Here is a 22,401-nt window from a genome sequence, read left to right as displayed (position 1 = left end):
ATGGATCCACATTTTTAACTCATGCAGCTGAGTTGCAGATGCTGACCCTTGACCAACTGTGACCATGTGGACAATGAGAGATTCCTATCAGTAGTTTTGACTGTGTTGCTCAAGATTCTGAGGAACTATCTCCTGGATGATGGGTGAGGAAGATTGAGTGGGAGGAAAGGCAGGGTGGAGTCTGCTAACCCCTTTAACTGTTCTTCTGCCTTTGTCTATTTTAAATTAACCAATTTTAAAATCGATTTGCTACTAAAAATTATTTGAAAACCACCATATTGAAGGCTTAGGAGACCCAAGTCCTGTCCATGGGAAACCAGTGGCCAAAGATAAAATTCAATGAATCCCAATGCAGAGCAAAGCACTGAAAATGCCCAGGCTGATGACACAATGCACAGATGTGTGTGGGTTAGAAAGAGGGTACAAAATGCATCTGCCACAGGGGTGAGGGCTCTTTCATATTTGTGCATGAGGAAGCACAGAGGAGCCAGCAAATATACCTACAGTCATACATTAAGAGAGCCACAGTGGATCTCTTTGATTGACAGAAGTGAGGATATAGAAAAAAAAGGAGTCAAGACTTTGCCCCTAGCTACCTGTGGATACCTGAGGTGTCTAATCTATTGGTGAGGAAAGATTTATGATGAAACCATTCTATACCCATGCCGTGCATATTATAATGAATCATGTATGTTCTCATATTACTTACTAAACACAGCTGGTTTGTTATGTCCAGTACCCTATTTTGATTAATTCTGTCTGCATCTTATATATTTCTACATGTTTGGGTCGAAAGATGCAGCTCTCAACTGAGAGGATCTGACTAATTACCCAGTCAGAATTTTTATACCAGGAGACAGACTAACTTTGATTAAAGCATCAGATCACCAGTTATTCAACCCTGGACACCAAACAGGGACTAAACTTTGTTAGTTATTACAAGGGATCAGTCCTCAAAGAATAGCACTCAAAGGAGTATTGCCCTCATTTGGGTGAGAAAACTATGATCTCTCTCTCAATGGATTCTTTCTAGAAAAGAAATAGTTATGGAGCTCTTTAAAAAGGCCCAATGTACAAAATAACCCCAATATTTCTTAAAACTCAAACTCAAGGACTTTATCTCTTGGGTCAATTTCTTTATGCCACCAATCCATTCCCATCCTCTACTGCATGTTCTGAGAGGCAGCAGGTTAATATGCAGTGAAATGTGCCAGGTTTGGAGCAGATCCTTACCTGACTGCACAGCTCTAAGTTCTCAGAGTACACAGCGATCTGTTGTCTTGGCTGCTGTTCCTCTGACAGGTAGCTGGCCAAGAGGATGAGGACATCAAAACCGAACTTATCTGTGAATGCTTTCAAATCACTAGTGATATTGCTGTGAAACATACAGTTCTGAAAGAAAAACAGGCAATCTGATGTTAATTAATATAACCTCTCAGGTTTGGGGCACAGTGCCATAAATTTGTCCAGTCTTATGATGTATTACAACAGAGATATTTTATTAAATGCAAGTTAAATATAAACACTTTGACAAAGTTTGGAAACTTTCATGTGATGGCTTAAGATACACATTGGTTGTTTGTTTTCCTAAACCAAAAAAGGAAGGAATCTCTGCCATTATTATTAAGAATAGTTTAGATAAGAAATAAATATCTAAAACTTTTTCCTTAAAATATTTATTCAAATGCTTTCGCTTTCCGAAACACACTTTTCCTCTTATTGTTCATAGGACATAGGAATGTCTGCTATTATTGCACCTATCACTAGAAAAATAGGAGAAAGTTATTGTTCTTTTCTATGATTGTTTTCTAATGATCATTATTAACTCCAAGCAGAATTCCTAAGAATGAACCTATCTGAGTTTATCAAATGCTTTTAATCCCAGTGTGGATGTCTAGGAGATTTGTATAAAGGCTGTGATGTTAGATCCATTTGCTCTATATGGTAACTAAGGAGAAATGAGTAATCACAGAAAAGGCACCCACTACCATGGAGCACCCAAACCTGTGACTCCTGTCGTCTTCAGAAATGTGCTGGCCTTTTAAAGTTTTATTAACTGCAGTTGTTGGTGTAGTTGTCTCTTTCTCTTAAGGAAACACAGTGAAGACCATATGTTAGCCCTTAACATAATGCCTGGCATATACTAGTTGCTCAAGAAATGTCTGTTGAATGACAGGAGAGACAAAATCAATCTGTGCTATATAATTGTCTATCACAGTGTAAATATATATCTCATATATATATATATATGATCATCATACATAATCAATAAACTGACAGTGTACTGTACTACTTAATTTTCTTATGATTACAAAAGTCATCAGAATTATACATGCCACTAGTAAAATATTAAAGCAATACAGAAATGTATACCATGGAAAGTATTAGTGCCCTCCTCAGATAACCACTGCAAAAAGCTCAACAGTGCATATAGGTACAGATTTTTTCCATGCCCAGATTAATGTTTGTATGTGGTGGCTCTTTGAATTTTGTAGATTTGATACTTGTGGCTTAGACTATTTACCAGACCATTTAAAATATCCATATCACATATACTCTATGTTGAGTCAGATCTCAAGGTCTATGAGGTCCCTTAGAAGGCACATGAGATGCTAGGGCAGATGTGCAGGTCCAGCCCATCACCAACTTCCACACCTCGGGGAACCTTTGCTGTCTATTCCTGCAGCAGCCACTCTCATTAGGTATCTTATAAGGTCATTCTCAGTTTTTGGTTACAAGGAATTGCACAAAGAAATTCACAAAGTCTCAGGATATGTTGCTGATGAATACCAAGGGTCTATTATACTAACTTGGTAATAAAATGTATGATGTTCAAATACAATAGCTTTTGGAAGTATGTTTTCCAAAATGTCAGCCTTCGGTCTTTTTATTTATTGTCCAAATGCCATAATAACAATCTTTAAATAGATACTTTAAAAAATTAATTCACCCACAATAGAAGTAGATATTTAGGCTGAACTTTAAAAAGAAAAATGAACCTCATATTATAAGCAATGTGCATTCAATAGATAAAATTATTTCAAACCATCATTGGTGTTATCCATCAAGAACCTCAATAGTGAGCTTTTTGCCATTACGAACCATAAGAGAAGATTTGGTTCTGAAGTAAAACAAGAATGGACAGCAAGTACTTATATGTTGTCACCAATGACTGAAGGCTTTGGCACAAGAAGACCTAGAAGGTTGCTTGCAAAATACTTTTTTATTGTGTACATAAAAATTCCCAAATATATTTATAACCCCCTGAGATAAGACACAATACTTCTAAGAGATTTTCACATATAATAACACTCCTGCCTGGGTCACTTAAACAAGAGAAAAGCAGGCTTCACTGGTATCTGAGTACAAGATTAGGATTCAGTAGAATCAGCATTATTGAAAGCCGTACTTATGAAACATTTGCTATTCCAAAATGCTGGCTGAGCTCCAGTCTATTTGGATTCTCTTATGTTAAAATGACAGCTCTAGATCTTGCTTGGCTAAGTCTTCACAACAGCAGGCATCTTGTTAGAAATGCAGAGTCTCAGTCCACACTCCAGACCTACTGAAGCAGAATCTGCATTTTCCAAAAATCTTAGCTGATTTGAATACACAGTGAAATCTGAAGAGCCCTGATCTACAAAGGTATTTTTTAATTTTTTATTTCCCTATGAACCAGTCCTTTGGGCTCTCAGTGTTGTCACAGGACTTCCTGACTCACGTTCTCAGCTCTATGTTCCTCATACTGTCCTCATCATAAAAATCACCTTGGGTGCATATTTCTGGGCCACCTTGCTAGAGGTTCTCATTTAGCAGGACAAGGATTAGGTTCAAGAATCTGTATTTTCATTATGGACCTCAAATGATTCTTAGGATCAAACACCTTTGAGTAACACCCTCCCAGTTTCCTCAGGCTGCTCCTGAGTTCCAAAGGTTAAAATGAAGTATTGAAAAAATAAAGATTTATGTGACTCACTTAGGCATATTAATGAACCAAAATATTCACATTTTACAGCAACCTCAGAATAGAGGTTGTCAACAACTATATCCATCTACCCTAATAAAATTGTCCAAACCAGATCTGATCTTACTGGCTTTAAGATAATGTCAGAAATTTCATGTTTAAAACAGAATCAAACAAGGGAATGAGTGAGAATCTTCAGGAATCAGGAGGCAGAGTCTGTTTGTTCTGCTTTTTTGCTGGTGCTATTTGCATAGGAGATAATTTATTATTGTCTTCTAGCTACGCAGGGAGTCATGTGCTACGATGGCTCTTATGTTGCTGACAAGCTAGGCTGGGCCTGAATAAACAGCACTTCATCATCAACACAACCCAACTGTAGATACAGGTTGGCATTTTATTCCCCCCATCTGCCTTCTACCTGATAAATTACTGTTTTAGTTACATGTATACAAATACTATTTGTTAACCTGCTCAAATGTCTCTAAAATGTTTCCCCACCTTAACTTAAAATTATATACATGTACAGATATATCTTCCACTCAATTTGCCAAAAGCTTAGAAAATAAAGGGATCTTATCTTAATTTACCACCCCTGCCCGTACCATACAACCTTCCACATTTGAAATATGACCCCAGCCTAAGTATGCAGCATGGAATTAGGAAGTTACTTCACTAATTATTACAGCTGGGAATTGACTGACAGAAAGCCAGCCTATTCCCATCAGTTAGGAAGGATGGGAATTGTTTCCTGTCAGAGTCCTTTGTCACTCATGAGTCCAAAGGTTCGATCATTAAAACATTTTTAGAGGTCATGAGTTCTTTTGCCTAGAGCAATTCCTAGTTTTGGAATGAGAAGGAAGGCCTGGAAATGTGGAGAGAATAAGACTGTTAGTTCTTAACCAAAAGCTAAGGTATAGACCTCAGGGCCCTGAAAAGAGATTGATGATTATAAAATGGTAAAAGAAAGGGAAACAAAATGATACAGCTCACTTTAACTAATACAAAACCTGAAATTGTGACGATAGTATCCAATAGTGTTACTATATTTGTGGTTGAAACTGAGTGGACAAATGCAGTGGAAATTTCTACTCCCTCACAAAATCTTACTTTAGCTCTCACTCCATTGCTCCGAAAAATTTAGTCTTTATGCTATATGCTGAAAGCATCAGTGCATCACATGAAATAAAAGTGATCTAAATAATGTTTTGTAAACATTTGAGTACTTAAATGTGGATATTCCTTGGGAGAGAAAAACCCACTCTTTTTAACATTGCTCATTTATTCTTATTTCATTGTCTCCTGTCAGGTTTCTGTCTCCAATATTCCACTGAAAATGCTGTTCTCAAAAGTGCTAATCACTTCCAGGTTGTCAAATCCAAAAATCACTTTCCTGTTCTTACTCTATTTGACTTCTCTGAAGAATTCCATGAGGTTGACCCTTTGTCCTTGAAACAATTAATTCCTTCACATTCTTTGTTTTTTTCTCAACTCATTGGTTACTCCTCAGTAACCTTTGCTGGTTTCTCTACCTTAGTTGACCTCTAAATATTCACTGCCTCAGACTTTGTTTCCAAACCCTTTTCTCTCATCTACATGTTCTCTCTGGCGATCTCACCCAGTCACAATGCTTTCAGATCATTTATCTGCCAGTAACAAACCAAATCTATATCCACCTGAACTCTAACCTCATTTATCCACATATTTTCATGTAAATGTCTAGTAAGCATTTAAAATAAAATACAACCTACCTCTGCCTTAGTTTCCTCCACACCATTAAATGCACCATCATCCATCTAGTTACTCAAGCCAAGTATCTAGGAATTATTCTCGATTCTTTTCTTTCCTCATTCCTCATCTATTGGCAAATCCTATTTACTTCTGAAACACAGCTCAAGTCCAAATATTTTTCTCACTTCTCTCTATGTCTATTACTATCATAGCTACAGTCACCATCATTTCTTGTTATAAATTTAGTGACAGCCCCCCAACTGGTCTCCCTGCAGCTGCTTTTGTCTCCCTACTATCAGTAGGGAGAAAGCTTTTAAAAATGTACATAAAATCATGGCACATTTCTGTTTACAATCCACTCAAAAGTTTCTCAATGCAATAGCTATTAACTGTTTTTAAACTGGGAGGAGAAAGGTCTAACGTCCTAGAGATTATATAACTATATATATATATATATATATATATATATATATATATATATATACATAAAACACAAATCAGAGTTGAAATACAAATGGCCAATAAATATATGAACTCAATGATAATCAGAGAAATTCTTTGATAGTATGGTATTTTATCTTCTTTTCCTAATATTAGCAAATATTTCTAAATGAGTACTCTCATACACTATTAGAAATATTTTCTAAAGAAGTAATATGACATGCACAAAAAAGATTTGTGGACACAGCTATTCACTGAATTATTACTTTAATAACTAAAATTTAGAAACAATCTAAATGTATAACAATAAACAAGTGGTTAAATAAACTATGGAAGAATCACACAAAAGAATATTATGCTGCTATTAAAAATCACATTATCAAGGAATACTTAATGACACAAGAAAACACTGATAATGGTGTTAAGTGGAAAACAATTTCTCTAATCATATAAAATTGAACATTTTTTCTAGATGTATTCAAATAATATATAGTGAAATCTGATGTACAATGGACATTAAGATACCCTGACATTAAAGTTGTTATTATTTAGCCAAATTGCAAATCTAAAATCTGATCGTGTCTCTCCGTTATTTTAGCGTACCTTCTCTAAGGTTTCTAGTGAAGCTCTGGAGTTGTGTGACCATGAGGTTAACCCTTGACTCTGATATTCACTAGTTGGATGAGTTGCTTCACCTCCTTGAGCCTTAATTTTCCATCCCCATAATCCTCTACCTCATAGGACCATTGTAAGAATTAAGAACATATATAAAAAAGCAAGCCCAGTGCATAGTACATAGTAGACAATAAACATTAGATCTCTTTCCTTTCCTAATTCTTAAGCTATCAAAAGATCATTCTAAGGATTCATGGGATTAATCCAATTCATAGAGAGTATTTTACAAATTCTTGGTATGGAAACTGGTTGTTCATATTATAACTTCTTTCCTTATATCCTTTACAATATATGCAAACTTTTAAATAAAAATAACACATATTTTTAAGTCATATGAGTAATTCACATGTTACCTTCCTAGATGTGAGAGGATAGAAGAAGTTACACAAAGTCAAAAATGAAACAATTATTTAAAAAATGATGTAGGTTACAGAAACTCTCAGTAATGCAGTATTTATCTCATTAATGAAATCTTTATCCTTAATTTCAAGTTAGACTCAATGAATGAGCTCCTGTTTTCCTTTGTACGTAAAGCAGCTTTCAAAGTATCAGAAAAATGTGTAGTCATTTTTTCCTTCAGCTAAATCACACGGACAGAGCCTTTTTCATCATTTCCACCGTTTCGCCTCCAAGTACCATATAGCCTTTAGTGGATTTTACTCCTAATGAAAATACTTTGCACTTAGGTGCAGCATTCTGGTCAATACACATAATCCCAAACACTTGCCTCTCTTAAAAATCATAAATAAAATATGTTGAGTAAGGCTTTCATTAAATGAAACAAATTATCTAATGTCATGAACAAGCTATTTCCAGATCTATTATATCTGAAAGAGAAAGATCAAGTGAGAAGGAATCATCCATAGGTACGCTACTTGTAGATAAAAATTTCTACCAAGATTAAAACAAAAGCTGTGCAGCTTCATTTTTGAAAACAGTAAGTCTCAGAAACATGGTTTGACAAGCCATAACTACCTTGTAAGCGCCGTGGCCAGCATGGATTGCTGAGTTACTGAAATTTAAGAGTATGGTTTGACATTTATATTCTGCATGGATTTATTTCTAGAATGAAGACTATTTTTTAATCGAGATATAAGAAAAATGCTGAGGTATGTACACAAATGTTCTAACTGAAAGCTTTATGATTTATGCCACCCAAATTCCATTATGATGTTTAAAATATTCAGCAATAATAAAGTCTGATAATTTTGACAGGAAATGATTTATGAGAACACAAAATGCATAAATTAAGAGATTTTATTTATTCTGTTTTCTGTGTACCCTTTAATTGGTAAGCAAAGATATTTCCCATGTTTTTCCCAGATGCCATTTTTTAAAAACTCTGTTGTTCTTATATTTATAAGCTAGCCAAGATAGTTTAGAAGTACAAACTACTATAGTTTATTAAAACTATATTATACATTATATTTTGAAAATAGACAGTATACATTATCATTCTTTATAGCTAAAGAAAAAGTCCTTTATGAAGAACATATTTTGTGAAAATTAAAAATATTACAATATATAGATGAATATGTAACATATATACGCTATTCAATATAATTTTCATTTAAACCAGTAGTACGTTGCCTAACAACTTAATAAAGCACTGCTTTGCATTAAGCACTCTATTAAATACTTTGCATCATCCCATTTAAACTTTCAGATGCTGCCATGCAATGAATAACATCATCTTTGTTTTGCATTGAGAAAATGGAGGCTTTGGGAGGTTAAGTAACTGATGTCACACAACTTTACACAAGTGGAAAATAGGACTCGAACCCAAGTAGTCTTACTCCAGAGCCCATGTTCTTACCTCTATGTTATATTTGAATGAGAATATTTTCATCACCAAAGATATTAGTAATTAATTCCATTTTTAATTTAATAAAAGTTTTTTGCTGATCCATTTATTTCTGTTTAGTATTGATTCTCCCTTGTCACTATACATAAGCCATATCTTTGATTTTAACAAATGCTAATAATAATGTTCTGCTTCAAGATTTTGATGACCTAATGTTATCATGCTTTATGATTAGTTTCTACTTTCTCATCTACTCTGTAAAATATAAATTCAGGCTGACCATTAGCTATATGTATAAACCTAAAATTGAAAACTTGCCCAAAGAAACTTATAAAGAAGATTGCTCTGATATTCTTGCAGCAATATATACTTTAAAAAAGATGAGCATACGCATACACACAGTGAAAAAAAATTAAAGGCAGGGAAATGGGTATAGTCGCTGGTTATCCAGAATCATTCTCATGTATTGTAGTTTTTCTTACTCCAATAGCTTAAACACACAAAATGGAAGAATCTCACTTTACCATTCAGTATGTAAAAATCTCATCATCTAAGGATGCCCTCAACATTTCTTTTTTTCTGCTCAAAAGCCCAGAGAAAACTAGGAATTAAGATTGTAGGAGGTAGGTCGGGAGACAAAAGATGTTATTTTTTACCTTGAAGGAGTGGACATTTTAAAAGGGAAAGCCTACAGTATCATCATCATCATTTCAAGCAAAGTCCTCTTGTAAAGGCACAACGACCAAAGACAAGATTAAGTATCAATGTACAGTTGCTTCAATTTAGGTCAAGTATGTCACAAGTATTTGAGGAGAAACCAAAAGTCTTTTAAGCAATCACCTTTCTAAGGTCATCATTTGAGTTCAAGAATTCAAGAACAGAGTGGGAGAGCACATGTTTATTGAAAACTGAAAGTCATAGTTTTTATGTCATGAGACAAATATCTATTACCTCCTATAACCATATCATTAATGACCAGAGACAGGGGAGGAGTGCATGGGAGATAATTCATCTGAAAGCACAGGCTTGAGTTAAGGACTTCTTGAAATGAAGTGGGCTGGTTTCAGATCCACCTGAAATTAAGTGAATTGAAGTCCTAACCCGTCCTCACTGTCTCCATCATAAAGAGAAGTAGTGTTAATCCAATAGAGAGTTGCTCTGAAAAAAGAAGTTTACATATACCATACTTCATAGAAGACTAGTCCTTGGCAGACTCTCACAACTAGTTAATAGTAGATTGAATACTTGTACGTGGGGAGGTTCAAAACCAATCATTGACAAATAAGTCATCATCTCATTAACTAGCTCGGGCTAGTTTACATTTTCTTTAAGGACAGAACCATAATCATCGAATCCTTTTGATACAGTATGGATTTAAGGATTCGGTGTGAAAAGGGTTGTACTGTTGATCCCTTTAAGGGCCCCTTTTTTATTTATGCATGTTCATAAGGATTTCTTCATGAAAATACATAACTTAGAACCCATACATAATGGAAAATCCACTCATTAGGCATGCATTATTTTTGAAGTGGTAGAACCTAGGCAACACCCTAGAGATCAAATAATAATGATAAATTATTTCCATAGTTGTACATAGATGTTTTAAAAAATCCCTATTGGCTTATTTTGAGCCATGAGCCTGAATACTTATGGCTTTGCTTATTTTCCTTTGTAAAAATAAATCATCTAGTTTGAACAATATTTCAAGAAAGCAGGAGACCTTTCTTCCTCTCTGTGTACTCCTTTCTGATTTATGGAAACCACCAGTCAAGTCTCCGGAGTGCTTGCTGTACATGTACATACACACACTTCTGATTTTTCTAAGCTGTGTCAATATTAACCTGACCAAATGAAGATCACACTGTCTCTTTTGTTCCTCACATGGGGAGCACAATATGGCTCTTGTCAGAGGTGCTTCATCATTTTGGCTCAAGGAAACTGCCAGTACAGTTTGGGATTCGTTCTTCATGGGCAGATACCCTGATGGGTCTAATGAAGCCTTTCTGCTGACAACTCATTTGCTAAAAATACCTAACTATCACCAAGTTTAAGTGGGGAATATGGTTGTGCTATCGACCCAATGAAATTAATTTTTTTGAGGACTAAAAATATCTATATAACAAGGCACACACCTCTCACCACTCACATATGCATTCTTGCTAGTTTCCATGAGCTCACTGATAAACTCAATGACATTCTTAAATTGGAACATAATAGGGTAAACACCAATCTTAGAGCACACATGCAGAGCCAACAGTCTGTGTGTGCCATTTGTTGCAATCTAAGCTAATTACCAGAAACCCCCTCCTGAAAACAGATACACTCTGGGGCTTGTGGTTTTGTTTTCATTTGGAGAAGTCTGTGGGGTGGGGGGTGGGAGCTTAAGGAATTCATTTTCAGACAGGGGCACTATTGTCATGACTCTCTTGGTCACAAGTCACAGGAACTTAACTCAAATTGGTTTAAATAAAATAAAAGGAAGTCAGAAGGACATGGGAGCATTCTTGAAGAAGCAAAGGAAGAACTAGGGGACAAGCTTGGAAGATGATAGGTATTGCCAGGATTATGGGGTGGCCACCCACCTTCTCCATTCTCTTTGCCTGGCTTCATTCTCCTCTCCTGCAGCCAAATAGTGTTCTCCATGTGGTGGAAAACATGGGTGGCTGCAGCTCCTGTGTAGATCTTTTCATTTTAGCCATGGCCCACTCTTCTTGGTTTTGAGTTTGAAAAACCCGGAGAAGGAATTCTGGTTGTTCTCACTTGGGTCGAGTGCTTGGCCTGCACCAAGCAATAGAGGTGGATTGGGAAGATCGCAAAATACAAAAATGGCACGAGTTATAACAAGAGTAATGGGTAAGAGTAATTTCTTAGAAGAGGGGATGCTGAGCAGATAAACCCATAGGTGTGCACCCTAGATATCAAGCACAAGGGACTAACATGTACGTAAACACGTACACACATACAGGCACACATGCATATGCACACACACTCTAACACCCCCTACACACATGCATCATATAACTTCCCAAATTCTCATTTGATTTCCTGCTAATCAAGTCCAGTAAAGGAAAAAAACATGATGCTTGAAAAGATAACTTTAGGGAAGTAATTTAGCTAACTTTCATTTGTATGGCAGTTTGTATCCCATAAAGAGGAATGACAAAACAAATGTATAAAAGTGTTAAGCTTATAAAATAAAAATTATGCTTAATCAGTCAAAAATATGTAGTGCCTGTGAATCAATGCAGGAAAGAGGCCAAGCCTCTTAATCTTTATTCTTTCAGGTCAAGGAGAGGGATTATCTTTTTGGTCCCTGAAGTTTTCAGATGCTCAAATCTCCACCACTGTCAAACTGTAATGCTATTTGCACCATACACATGAGGTGTTGAAATGTTTTAAATACAGATTAGAAAGATCTATGAGCCCTTCCTATAATGCAGAGTATTTTAGCTAACTCTGCTGGAACAGGAGTTGTATTTATATGTTTTCATTTTATACAAGAGTTATTTATAAAAGGGCTCTAAGCAGGCCAATTATGGAGGAAAAAAACCCTCAAAATTCATAACAGGTAAAAAGAAATAACTTTAGAGCAGGGCTTCCCAACCTTGGCGTTATTAACATTTTGGGCTTGGTAATTCTTTGTCGAGGGGGCTGTTCTGTGCATAATAGGACATTTAGCAGCATCACTGGCCTCTACCCACTAGATGCTAATGGCAACTCCCTCCCCTAGTCGTGACAATCAAATAAGTATCCAGACATTGTCAAATGTCCCCTGAGGGACAAAAACACCCTAATTAAAAACCACTGCTTTAGAGAATAATCATAGAAGAGTCTTGCAAACTTAGAAAATAATTTATATTGCATTAAATGTTTTTAGAAACATCATGGCATAAGTAAAGCATGACACGTCATTAATTCTGTCTAATTTAAGAGGTAGGAGAACAACAACAACAATGAAAGACAGGACTAGGGAGCATTTACACAAATCCTTAACACTAACTGGCCAAATATTTCCTTTTTCTAAGCTCGCAAAAATTTTAAATTTCCGTCAATTATCTTTTAGTTTATAGTGGTATGCTTATAAAATAAACAGCATTTTGATTCTCTCATACAAAGAAAAAAAATAGAATGATTTAAAAGAAAGAGGCAGGATTTTACTAAACATCTACTTCCTATTCCAGGAAAAAGAGGCTTAGTAGGTGTTTTCCAAGGCTTTGTTAGTCTAGAAAAATTGTATGAATCCAGGTAAGTTATACGTAATTAGAATACTTTAATATGCCAAACTTTATCCTAGGATTCCTAAAAATGACATGCTTATTTATTTTAACTCCATTTTGGTAATCCCCAAATACAGCAGATATTTGAGGGCAATACAACATGCCTGGAGCATTGCAAGTGTTCAGTGAATGGCTAGCATTTTTGCCTGATAACAGGCTACATGAAAAAATTCATCAAAATCCATTTCTGAGACTGAATACCTGAACCTACATGTCTGCATCACTGGTTCACCTGAGATGACCTTTGATCCCGAGCTGTAAAATAACAAATCAAATATGTGGACCCCATCCCATGAGATTTCAATTTAAATGGTTTAGTCCAGGATCTCTCACAGAGTCAGCCCTCGATACATGGTAGCCCCTCATGGCAGCAGCAGCAGGTCCAACAGCTACAACTATATTAACAGTAAATTTATCTGTCAATTAAGGTTTTAGAAATTATTCATCCTTATGTATACTTTAGAGATTATCTTTTTACTTTATATATATTAGAAAGAATCCTTTTCTATCTAAGATTCTTTTGTTGTAGCCCATTTTTCAATTATGTAAACTCTAAAATTTCTGATTAAAAGGAGAATCAGGTTTAGAGAAAGTGCCTGACAAATTAGCCAGACAGCGTAATAGTCCAGATTAATTGGCAAACATGTTCTCATTCGTAGCTTTTGCTGTGTGGTCATAGTAAACCAATGGGCCTCAAAGTTCAGCTGCATCAGATTCACCTAGAGGGCTTCTGGAAACAGAAATCTGGGCTGCACTCGCAGGGTTTCTGATTCTATTAATAGGTCTGGGGCCAGTTGAGAAATGTCATTTATAGCAATCTTCCAGGTGACATTGATATGGCTGGTTTGGGAACCACACTTTGAGAATGACACTTTGATCCAAAGCAAGAATTTCACCTTCCTTGACCTCAAATTCCTAACTTGAAGAAGGAAGAGTCCACTGAAGCCACAACAAAAACAAAAACAAAAAAAAACAAAACCCCTCCTTGCTTAAACTTTCCTTGACTCTTTAAAAATAAAGCTATAGAGTACAAGTCTTCTATTATGTTTTTATTTATATTAGCCAATACGATTAGGACAAGAAGTTGGCTAATTAAAAATCTGGTTGAAGAGGGAAATTGTTAAAAAATAAATGTTTTCCTATAAAATAAGATAGCAATTGTATTTGAATCTGAACATAAAATTACACATTTATTTATGACCTTCATATAGGGCCAACGGCTTTTTAAATATTTCTTGAATGTGGGTCTATAAGAACTTCCCATCCTGCATTAAACATACATATAAAACATAATTTTTAATTACTAATTTCAGTTTCATTAATGTGGAATAAAAACAGATATGTGAAACAATCTGAATGCAGACTCTTTCTATATCTTTTACAATTCCCTCTCAATTTTTTACGGCTATTTTGACCTAATTCGAGAACATATTTCGTTGAGAGTATGTTTCATTTCATTTCAGCTCATCAAATCTTTCCAAAGCATTCATCTTAGAAACAGCTACTTTTCCTACTACTATTAATCTGTTTCTTTAAATTGTGTAATTATATTAACTAGCACAACTGGTATGGACGGGTTTGGAAGCAAACAGCTGATTCTTACTAAACACTAAATTCATTTAAAGGGGATACATGTTTTCAGAGAGCTGGGAGCATTCACCTGCAGTTATCAGTAGATATATGTTACAAAGAAGAATGGAGAATGTGTTTAGTTTGGCACATTAGTTAAGGGAAAATCTAGAGAGCTTCTATTATCAGAGGCAAGGTGTATGGCCCTTCCTCCTCACCCCTCAAAATAACCATTTTGGGTCATAAGATATGTTAACCAAGAGCCTCTCAAACTTTAATACAAATCACTGGGAACTTTGTTAACATGCAGATTCTGATTTAGCAGGTTTGGGTTGGGGCCTATGATGCAGCATTTTATAAGCTCCCACGTGATGTCTTTGCACTAGTCTATGGACCACGTTTTTAGTAGGAAGATATTAACCAATGCCGTTAGAAGCCATTAAAAAGGAGGGGTCCATCCTGGAATGAACAACAAAAGAGATGATGCTAACAGTGAATCTGCAAGGAAACAATGAATATTCTTAATATCTTTCTGTCGTAGAAAATTATACACAGACATATTCTCTGGGGAAAAGGGTGACCTGAATCTGCAAGCTTCTCTTTGTCTATCCTGGTCTAGAACCCCTAAGAATTCCCTGCATACAAACATTTGGCTTGATTTTTGACATGTTTTGAATTATTCTATTTTGTTGCTTTTTATTTACCCCAACTTTAAGATCAGGCCACTGTTAAAGCTTCCTCATTTCTTGGACAGCTGCAAAAAAAAAAGGAACCCCGTTGTCCATAGTCTCTAGTTAGCTGCCCCAAATACCTTAAAGCATGTGCAGTTCTTAGTTTCTGTAGTTTGCCTGTGTCTGGTTTTTCCTAGGGCTTGAGATGTCCATTAGTGAGGTTCGAAGCATCCATCTTTCCTAATTCTGGCTTCTGACATGACCCTGAAAGACATCTTCCTGACATGGACTGCATGAGGGTGAAGTGGACTTCCAATGACCCAATCAGTCCCTGGGCCAAGGCTAATGGTTTAGAAAGCCTCTATGTGTTTCTGTATTTATTTTCCTACTTTCTTCATTATTCTCAACTCTGCTTTCACTCTCAGCCTAAAAGACCACCAACAATGCCTATATGTCTATCAGATTGGCTAAAAGATTGGACAGAAGCAAATTTCTCCTAGTTGAAGATTCCTACTGAACACACTGATACTTCATCTTCAGCACTGACTACTGAACAGAAACCTCTGTAGAAAAATGCTGCACACATATCTGCAAGTTGACACACTCAGTGGGTGAAGAGCCTTCTCCAACTCAAAGATGCATCTTCTGCATCAAATATGGAAACTCTGGAATAGGCTGAGGTCACCCTTGCTTGAAATGCACTGCCCTTCCACCTGATCCCCTCCCAAATCCTGCTCCTCTCACTTCAGGCTTCCTCTGCCTCATGGAGTACATCCTTTAATCTTCCACTTCTCTGAACCCCATCAGTGTCTTCAGCCTTAGCACGTGCTCTAGAACAGTGCTTTCTAACTTGTGATGATCCTTGTGTCTCAAACTAGTTGATGAGAAGAGAGCAGAGGTAGGATGGCTTCTGTGCTCTCTGAAGAATCTTCTTATGAACGTGCTAAAAGTATCTAAAAGAATATATTATTCAATAAAAGCAACTGAAAATCACCGGCATTTCTTAAAATCTGAATAAAATGGACTGCTGAACATTTCAAGGCAGACGATAGACACACATATAAACCACTGGCCACAAGTACTTTTAACGTTGAAGAGCGGACCCTCCTTCTTGAGAAGTGAGACAAGGCATCAGGGCAGCTTTCTGCACTGTGCCCAGCCTTCTACCACGTGACGGCAGAGAGGAGGTCTACAAAAATACTTCTCAGTATAGATTTAGAGTCTTGCCTCTCCTCTCCAATTCTGCCATTTTTATTATTTTAATTTTTTTTTTTTGAAATAGCTAGGCAGCTGGCTAGCTGGGAAAATAACAATAGAGTCATTTTTCTACTTTTTGAGAGAGACTACTCTTCTATATGACTGAGTTTGCCACAGTTACGGGTCCTTGGGAGAAATTAAGAAGTAAGCTTTTTGCCTCCTGCATGGCTGGGCTCAACTTCTCTGAGTATCATTCCAGCACACATGCAATAGTGCTGCCCCAACATCTGAAAAACAGACAGGAAGAGCTTTAGGAGCTAAAATGATGTTGCTGACCAACAGAGCTTATTCTAAACTAAAAACCTCTGATTTTGTTTCTTAACTATATAGTTTCTCTGGAATCATCATAAAACCGCAGATCTTCCTTATGATGTTTAAGAGCCCAAGTTGATGAGGTGTCATCTAAGTTCATTAAAATCCTCACCTACGATGTTTCAGGACAATCCTATGAACTATACGAATTATCAGAGTTCAGATAATTCACTGATTTGCCTCTATGTTTACAGTATTTCCTACCCAGTTCCATAAAACGGCAAGTATCATTTTGTTCTTTTAGGGTTTTTGTTGTTATTAATTTTATGATCCATAAAGTCATTTTTTTCTTAAAGTGGTCAGTGTATAAAAATGTTTAGGTGTTCTCTTTCCAAAAGACAGGTAACATAAATGATTTAAATAATCTGGTATCTTTGATTATCAAAGAAAAGTGTTTATTGAAGTTCTTCTGTATAGGGGATTCAGGTTAAATACTGTCAAATGAAATGGCAAATAAAATTCTGGTGAGTGGATTTTTTTCCAGTTTTTAAATCATCTCTCTTCCTTACATCAAAACGATGGAGGTGGGGTAGGTGTTTGTAAGGTCCCCTCGAGTTCTGATTTTCATAATTTAATAATTCTAAGATGAAAAGATGTTCAGAAGCTAGGGTCTATCAGAGATAAAGGAGAGGATGATAAATGAACAAAAAATGTTTAGATTTTAAAATTATTGAACCTACAAGAGAAAAGATGGTAATAAAGTGAAGCAATGAAGATCCCTGGCTCTGAAATGAGGTAGTCTCTGCTTTGATTTTCAGCTATGTCATTTATAGTTACATGACTTTGGGAAAGTTACTTAGCCTCTATACCTTGACTTTGACATCCAAAATGTGAATAACAATACCTACCTCATAGTTTATTGAGAGGATTAAATGACATAGTTCATATAAAATGCTAGCACAGTGCTTGGAATATTATAAATAACCAATACTCAGTTTATATAAAAAAGAGGAGTTTAATGTTATAGACATATGCATTTCTGTCTGTCTGTCATTCCTTCTTTTGGGGAAGAGGCCTCCTCACTTCGTGTGGCTAATGTGGGGCTGCCCTTATCTCCAAACTGAGTTCTAGGTGCGGCAGGTGACTCAGGCCTAGTCAAACTATCTTTCATCCATTTGGCTACATGACGGCTTTGGGAATAAACTGTGATCTGACCTGGTCAATCAGGGCTTTCACCTGAGTTTTGTAAAGCTCTCTTTTTCTCTGAGATCCTGAGATTTAAGACTTTCATAAGTTTGGAGCTGCCCACAGTCATTTTGAGGAATCACAGAAGAGCTACCTGAGAATGAAGCCAATACTGAGAAACACAGAGGCATAGGGTAGAAAAAAAGAGACAAGCTCTGATGACATAATTTGACTTGGAATCCAAGAGCATCAGAAGCTTGTTCTACCCGGGATTATCACTTACCAGTGCAATTAGTCCTCTGTTTTCCTTAAGTAAATTTGAGTGGAATTTCTGTCACTTACAACCAAAGAAATATGAATAGAGAAACAAATCTACAACTTATGAAAACCTACTAAGTGATTATAATAAGCAGTGGACATTTTCAGAAGCAGAGGCTTCTTCAAGAGAAAACCTTTTCTTCTAACTCATACATTTTACATTTTAGAAACAGAGCCCCCCTTTTTATTGAAGAAGTTAGTGTTTTCCCCTCGTACTCATAGCTGGTGGATAGCTTCATGGAGGCTGAAAATTTAGTTTCTGAGACCAAAAGACTTGGGGAAGTCTACCAATTAGACTCCTATAAAGTCAAGGACGGGGAAATAGCAGAAGTAGCTGGAAGTCTGACCATGGGGGACTTTAAGATCACTTGTTAGGCTGCATCAGCCCAGGAAGCTATCATTGAACAAAGACTGACATGTAAAGAATCAACCTAAAAGTGTTCTGACACATAAGGAAGAAGTAAAATTTATGTCCATAGAGCAATGTTGGTTTTTCTATATATGATCAAAGTAATCTTAGTTTACATTTACCAATTCTCTAGCTGGCTGTAAGATAAAAATTGGTGGTATCCATTTGATAGATGAGAAAGTTGAGGCTCAAGAACATTCAGGAATATTCCCAATATCATACATAGTTATTTGACGGTGGAGCAGGAATTGGAACCTAAGTTTTCTGAGCTTTGTTCTAGCATGCTTGTGTATGCCATCTGTCCTCATTTGAGGTTACGTGCAAGACCTCATATGAACATAAAAGTAAACTTGTTTAACTTAACATTGCCTTTCTTTTAATTTCTTCTCATTCTCATATTGTAATCTATGGAGGAAATATCAGAAACCACATTTGATAGTTGATGAAACTACTTGGCATCTTTGTGGCTTTGTATGGTATGTATTTGAAAACTTTTAAGAGAGAATTTCTCTTTACATTGTTTTTCAGAAATAGTATAAGCACTGTGGTGGCAAGCATTTAGGAGACCTGGTGTTGGTCTGTAAATATACATACTGCAAAATTAGGTGAAAGGTTACATAATGTGCCTAAGCTAAAGATAATTTCTGGTCTGGTGCTTAAAAGAAAGGGAAGTTCTGGTGTTAACCCCTGGAAGAAAAACCAAATGATCAGGAAGTTGCTAAATAACTTATGGGTGGCTTCGTTCTTATGCTTTCCAGTATTCCAGCATCTGACTATGGCAGCAGGGGACATTTAAGTATAAGTAATCACAGCATCACTTTGTGCCCAGATAGAGCTTCTGAGCACCATAAGCCTTCCTATCCTCCATAATGACCCAGGAAAGGTCACATGTGTGGTACAGTATCATTACTTAAGGGAAAGATATAAAGTAATAAGTAGAGAGATTATCCCTATTTCTGTTCTCACAAAGTTTAGCTGTCATCAATGGCAGTCTAGGTTCTTTCATGTATAGCTGTATGCCTTCTTGAGATAAAATTAAGAAACATGCTCACTTGTAGGCTTAATATAAATAGAAGCACAAGGGCATACCTTGTGCCTTCTTTTCCTTATTTAAAGGTAAGACTCTACAAGTAAACTGCCAGGCTGATGAGTCTAAGAATTATCAAGCTTTGGCAGTTGGTTGCCTCCAGCCCCATCCTTTCTTGAAAAGGGCACAGATTATCACTCAAACCAAGCCCAATATTGAATTACGGGCAGTACTTGACTTTACTACTAACATTAGTGAGAGCAAGCATTTATATAAACTGCTATAGGGCAACCTGTAAGGGTATAGAGTGCAAGACCATATGAAAATATTACAGGTCCCATAGTCAGAAAGCTCACCAGGAGCTATCTACTTTAGCAGCATAGCCTCAGGTACAAATTTACATGCAATAATTCATATTCTACCAAATAAATCCCAGGCAAACAGAGTAATGCAAAAACACATTTCCTGCTGTCAAGAAAATTTCTGGCAAAATTAATCAACCATTCATCCATTCAGGCTCTTTGCATACCCTTTTGTCAAAGAGGGAATACTAAGAGATTTCTTTTCTCTTCCATGCACTCATTTCAATGAATTGAAGAATCCATCAAGCTTGAGTTGATTTATTGAACTGTCTCTTAGCTCAGCAGTACAACTACAGCAAATGAACTGATAACTTCTCCTAAAACCAGCAGCGATTCAATTGAACAATATCTGAATTATTTAACTCTTTATAATTCTAGATTTAACTTATTCTTGCATTTTAACTCCAAGCATATTGATTTTAAGTCTCTTTCTAAACAGCACAAATTTTTGTATAAAATCTTGCACATTTGTATACATTATTTAGCATTCTGATAGTACTAATCAAAGCATATAGATTCGAAGACTTCTCTCTTTTTAAAGACTAAAGGACATTAACATGAAGTAATTTATAAAAAGGATTTCTCTAAGGATCTACAGCTTATCTTTAATGCAAACAGTTTGTTCCAGTGGTTAAAATTTAACATTAACACTGGATGACCAGTCACTTTGGTTCAAAGCACTTAAGACACATAGATTTCTTATTTTTATATTTATTTTAATCATTCTACCAGGTAGGAGAATCACTACGAGGAGATATTTAAGGCATAAACATTAGAGAGAAACCAAGTCAACTGTTTAAACATGGGTTTTCTCACCAAACCTCGTCCACTGAGTCCCATGGAGCCCATTTATCACATAGCAGCTTTGCATTTTTCTTTGTAAAGATATACGACCTTTGCCTATTAGATTTCATTAACAGGGCACCATACAAGGCTCCTTTGCACATGGCAGGATAGAAAGCTCAACATCCTCGCCTGAAGGATTTGCGAGAACAAGCTCATCTTCAATCTTTGTCCCTGGGAGGCACTTTTAACACCTGCCAACCACAGCACTATCATCAGAAAAACATTTAGAGATTTATCTTCAGGCTGGTAATTATAAGAGATAATTTGTTTGGAGTATGGATAAAGTTGGTCTAGCATAAACAAACTAGAGGCTCAAATTACATGATGAACATCATTAACTATTGATTTAACCACTGCGGGTCTGCAAGCTCACTGACACTCTGAAGATGGCAGGTTCTTAAGTGACAACTTTGGCCTAAAAATTCATGGTTGTTGAGGGATGCGTTTCAGAGCATGCTCAGAGTCATCCAGGCTTTCATTGTTTTTCTTCTTTGAGGATCCAACTCTACGTAACCTCTGTTTAGAACTCTGAACATTAAGAATTACAGATTGCCATATTTTAGAATTAAAGATTCTTTGGAAAGATATTTTTAGAGAGATGAAGTTGAAGTCATCATGTTATCATAAACCACTTTTTTCCTTTCACAGCCCTTTATATATCTTAGCTTATCGGAACCTCAATTACCCTGTGAAATGGATAAAGCTGGCTTTTGAGCCCATTTACAAGTGAAGAAACAGGTAGAGAAAAGGACCTCAACCAAACTAAACTAAAAGTATATAAAAGAGGATATTTCATTCGAAGTGCCTTAAGGAACCAAGAGCAAAGTTATACATTTCTTTGCCTTTAAGAAGATACTTAGAAGTAGGAAGCTAGGATGTGACTTTGCACGCAACCCTATTTTCCAGACAGAACACCAGCATGTAGAAATGAAACAGGAACCCAAGGGGTAAGAGAAAAATCTCATGGACGAATATACATAAGATGTGAAAATACATGCTAGAGTTCTCAGTTGGGATACCAGCTGTATCCAACACAGTTCTGCCTTTAAGTATCTTACTGTGAAGAGTTACAGCCTCGAGCTCTCAGTTTAAAGCAGTGCCCATATATTCAGCAAGTTCTCAATACACGACACTACTAAAATTCTTTGATGCCATCATTAATAATGGTAACAAAAAGCTCCACTGAAACTTTCCAAAATATAGATCTTTAATTTCTTATCAGAAATACCTGGGGCCAGGGATATATTTTGTAAATCGCGATTGTTTTTATCTGAGAAAAGTAATATGGTACATATAATGAATATCATGCTGGGTCAGCACCCCTAAAACACACAAATATTTATGCAACAAAATGCATATTGTGGGATAAAGACTATAAATATCAGGTCAGAGTTGCTGTCAAAGATTTTCAAAAATTCTAGAGGTTTTCAGAACTTTTATGATTTCAGAATTGCAGATGAGGGATTGTAGACCTGGACTAATTCTCAATAAAATGTTAAATATTAAATATCCATCGCTCAGTGAAAAGAGCAGAGAATCCTTCTAATTATATGCTGAGATAAACTTAGAATTAGGCATTGAAAGTTCCTCTGATTGACCATCATCGTGAGTCAATT

General features: G+C 36.1%; 1 protein-coding gene across 4 annotated transcripts in view; it reads right to left on the bottom strand.

The window, feature by feature from the left end:
- PRUNE2 (prune homolog 2 with BCH domain) overlaps positions 1-22,401 on the bottom strand; it is a 209,472-nt gene that overhangs the window by 72,753 nt on the left and 114,318 nt on the right. For all 4 annotated transcript variants that reach the window (XM_036238785.1, XM_036238787.1, XM_036238784.1 and 1 more), the window contains exon 7: positions 1,234-1,392. In XM_036238785.1, the coding sequence (XP_036094678.1) occupies positions 1,234-1,392 (159 nt within the window). The remainder of the gene's footprint in view (positions 1-1,233; positions 1,393-22,401) is intronic.

Source organism: Rousettus aegyptiacus, unplaced genomic scaffold (assembly GCF_014176215.1).
Source record: "Rousettus aegyptiacus isolate mRouAeg1 unplaced genomic scaffold, mRouAeg1.p scaffold_m13_p_3, whole genome shotgun sequence".
In the NCBI taxonomy this organism is placed as follows: Eukaryota; Metazoa; Chordata; class Mammalia; order Chiroptera; family Pteropodidae; genus Rousettus; species Rousettus aegyptiacus.
Note: the sequence above shows the minus strand (reverse complement) of the source record. Positions and strands in the feature narration are given on the sequence as shown.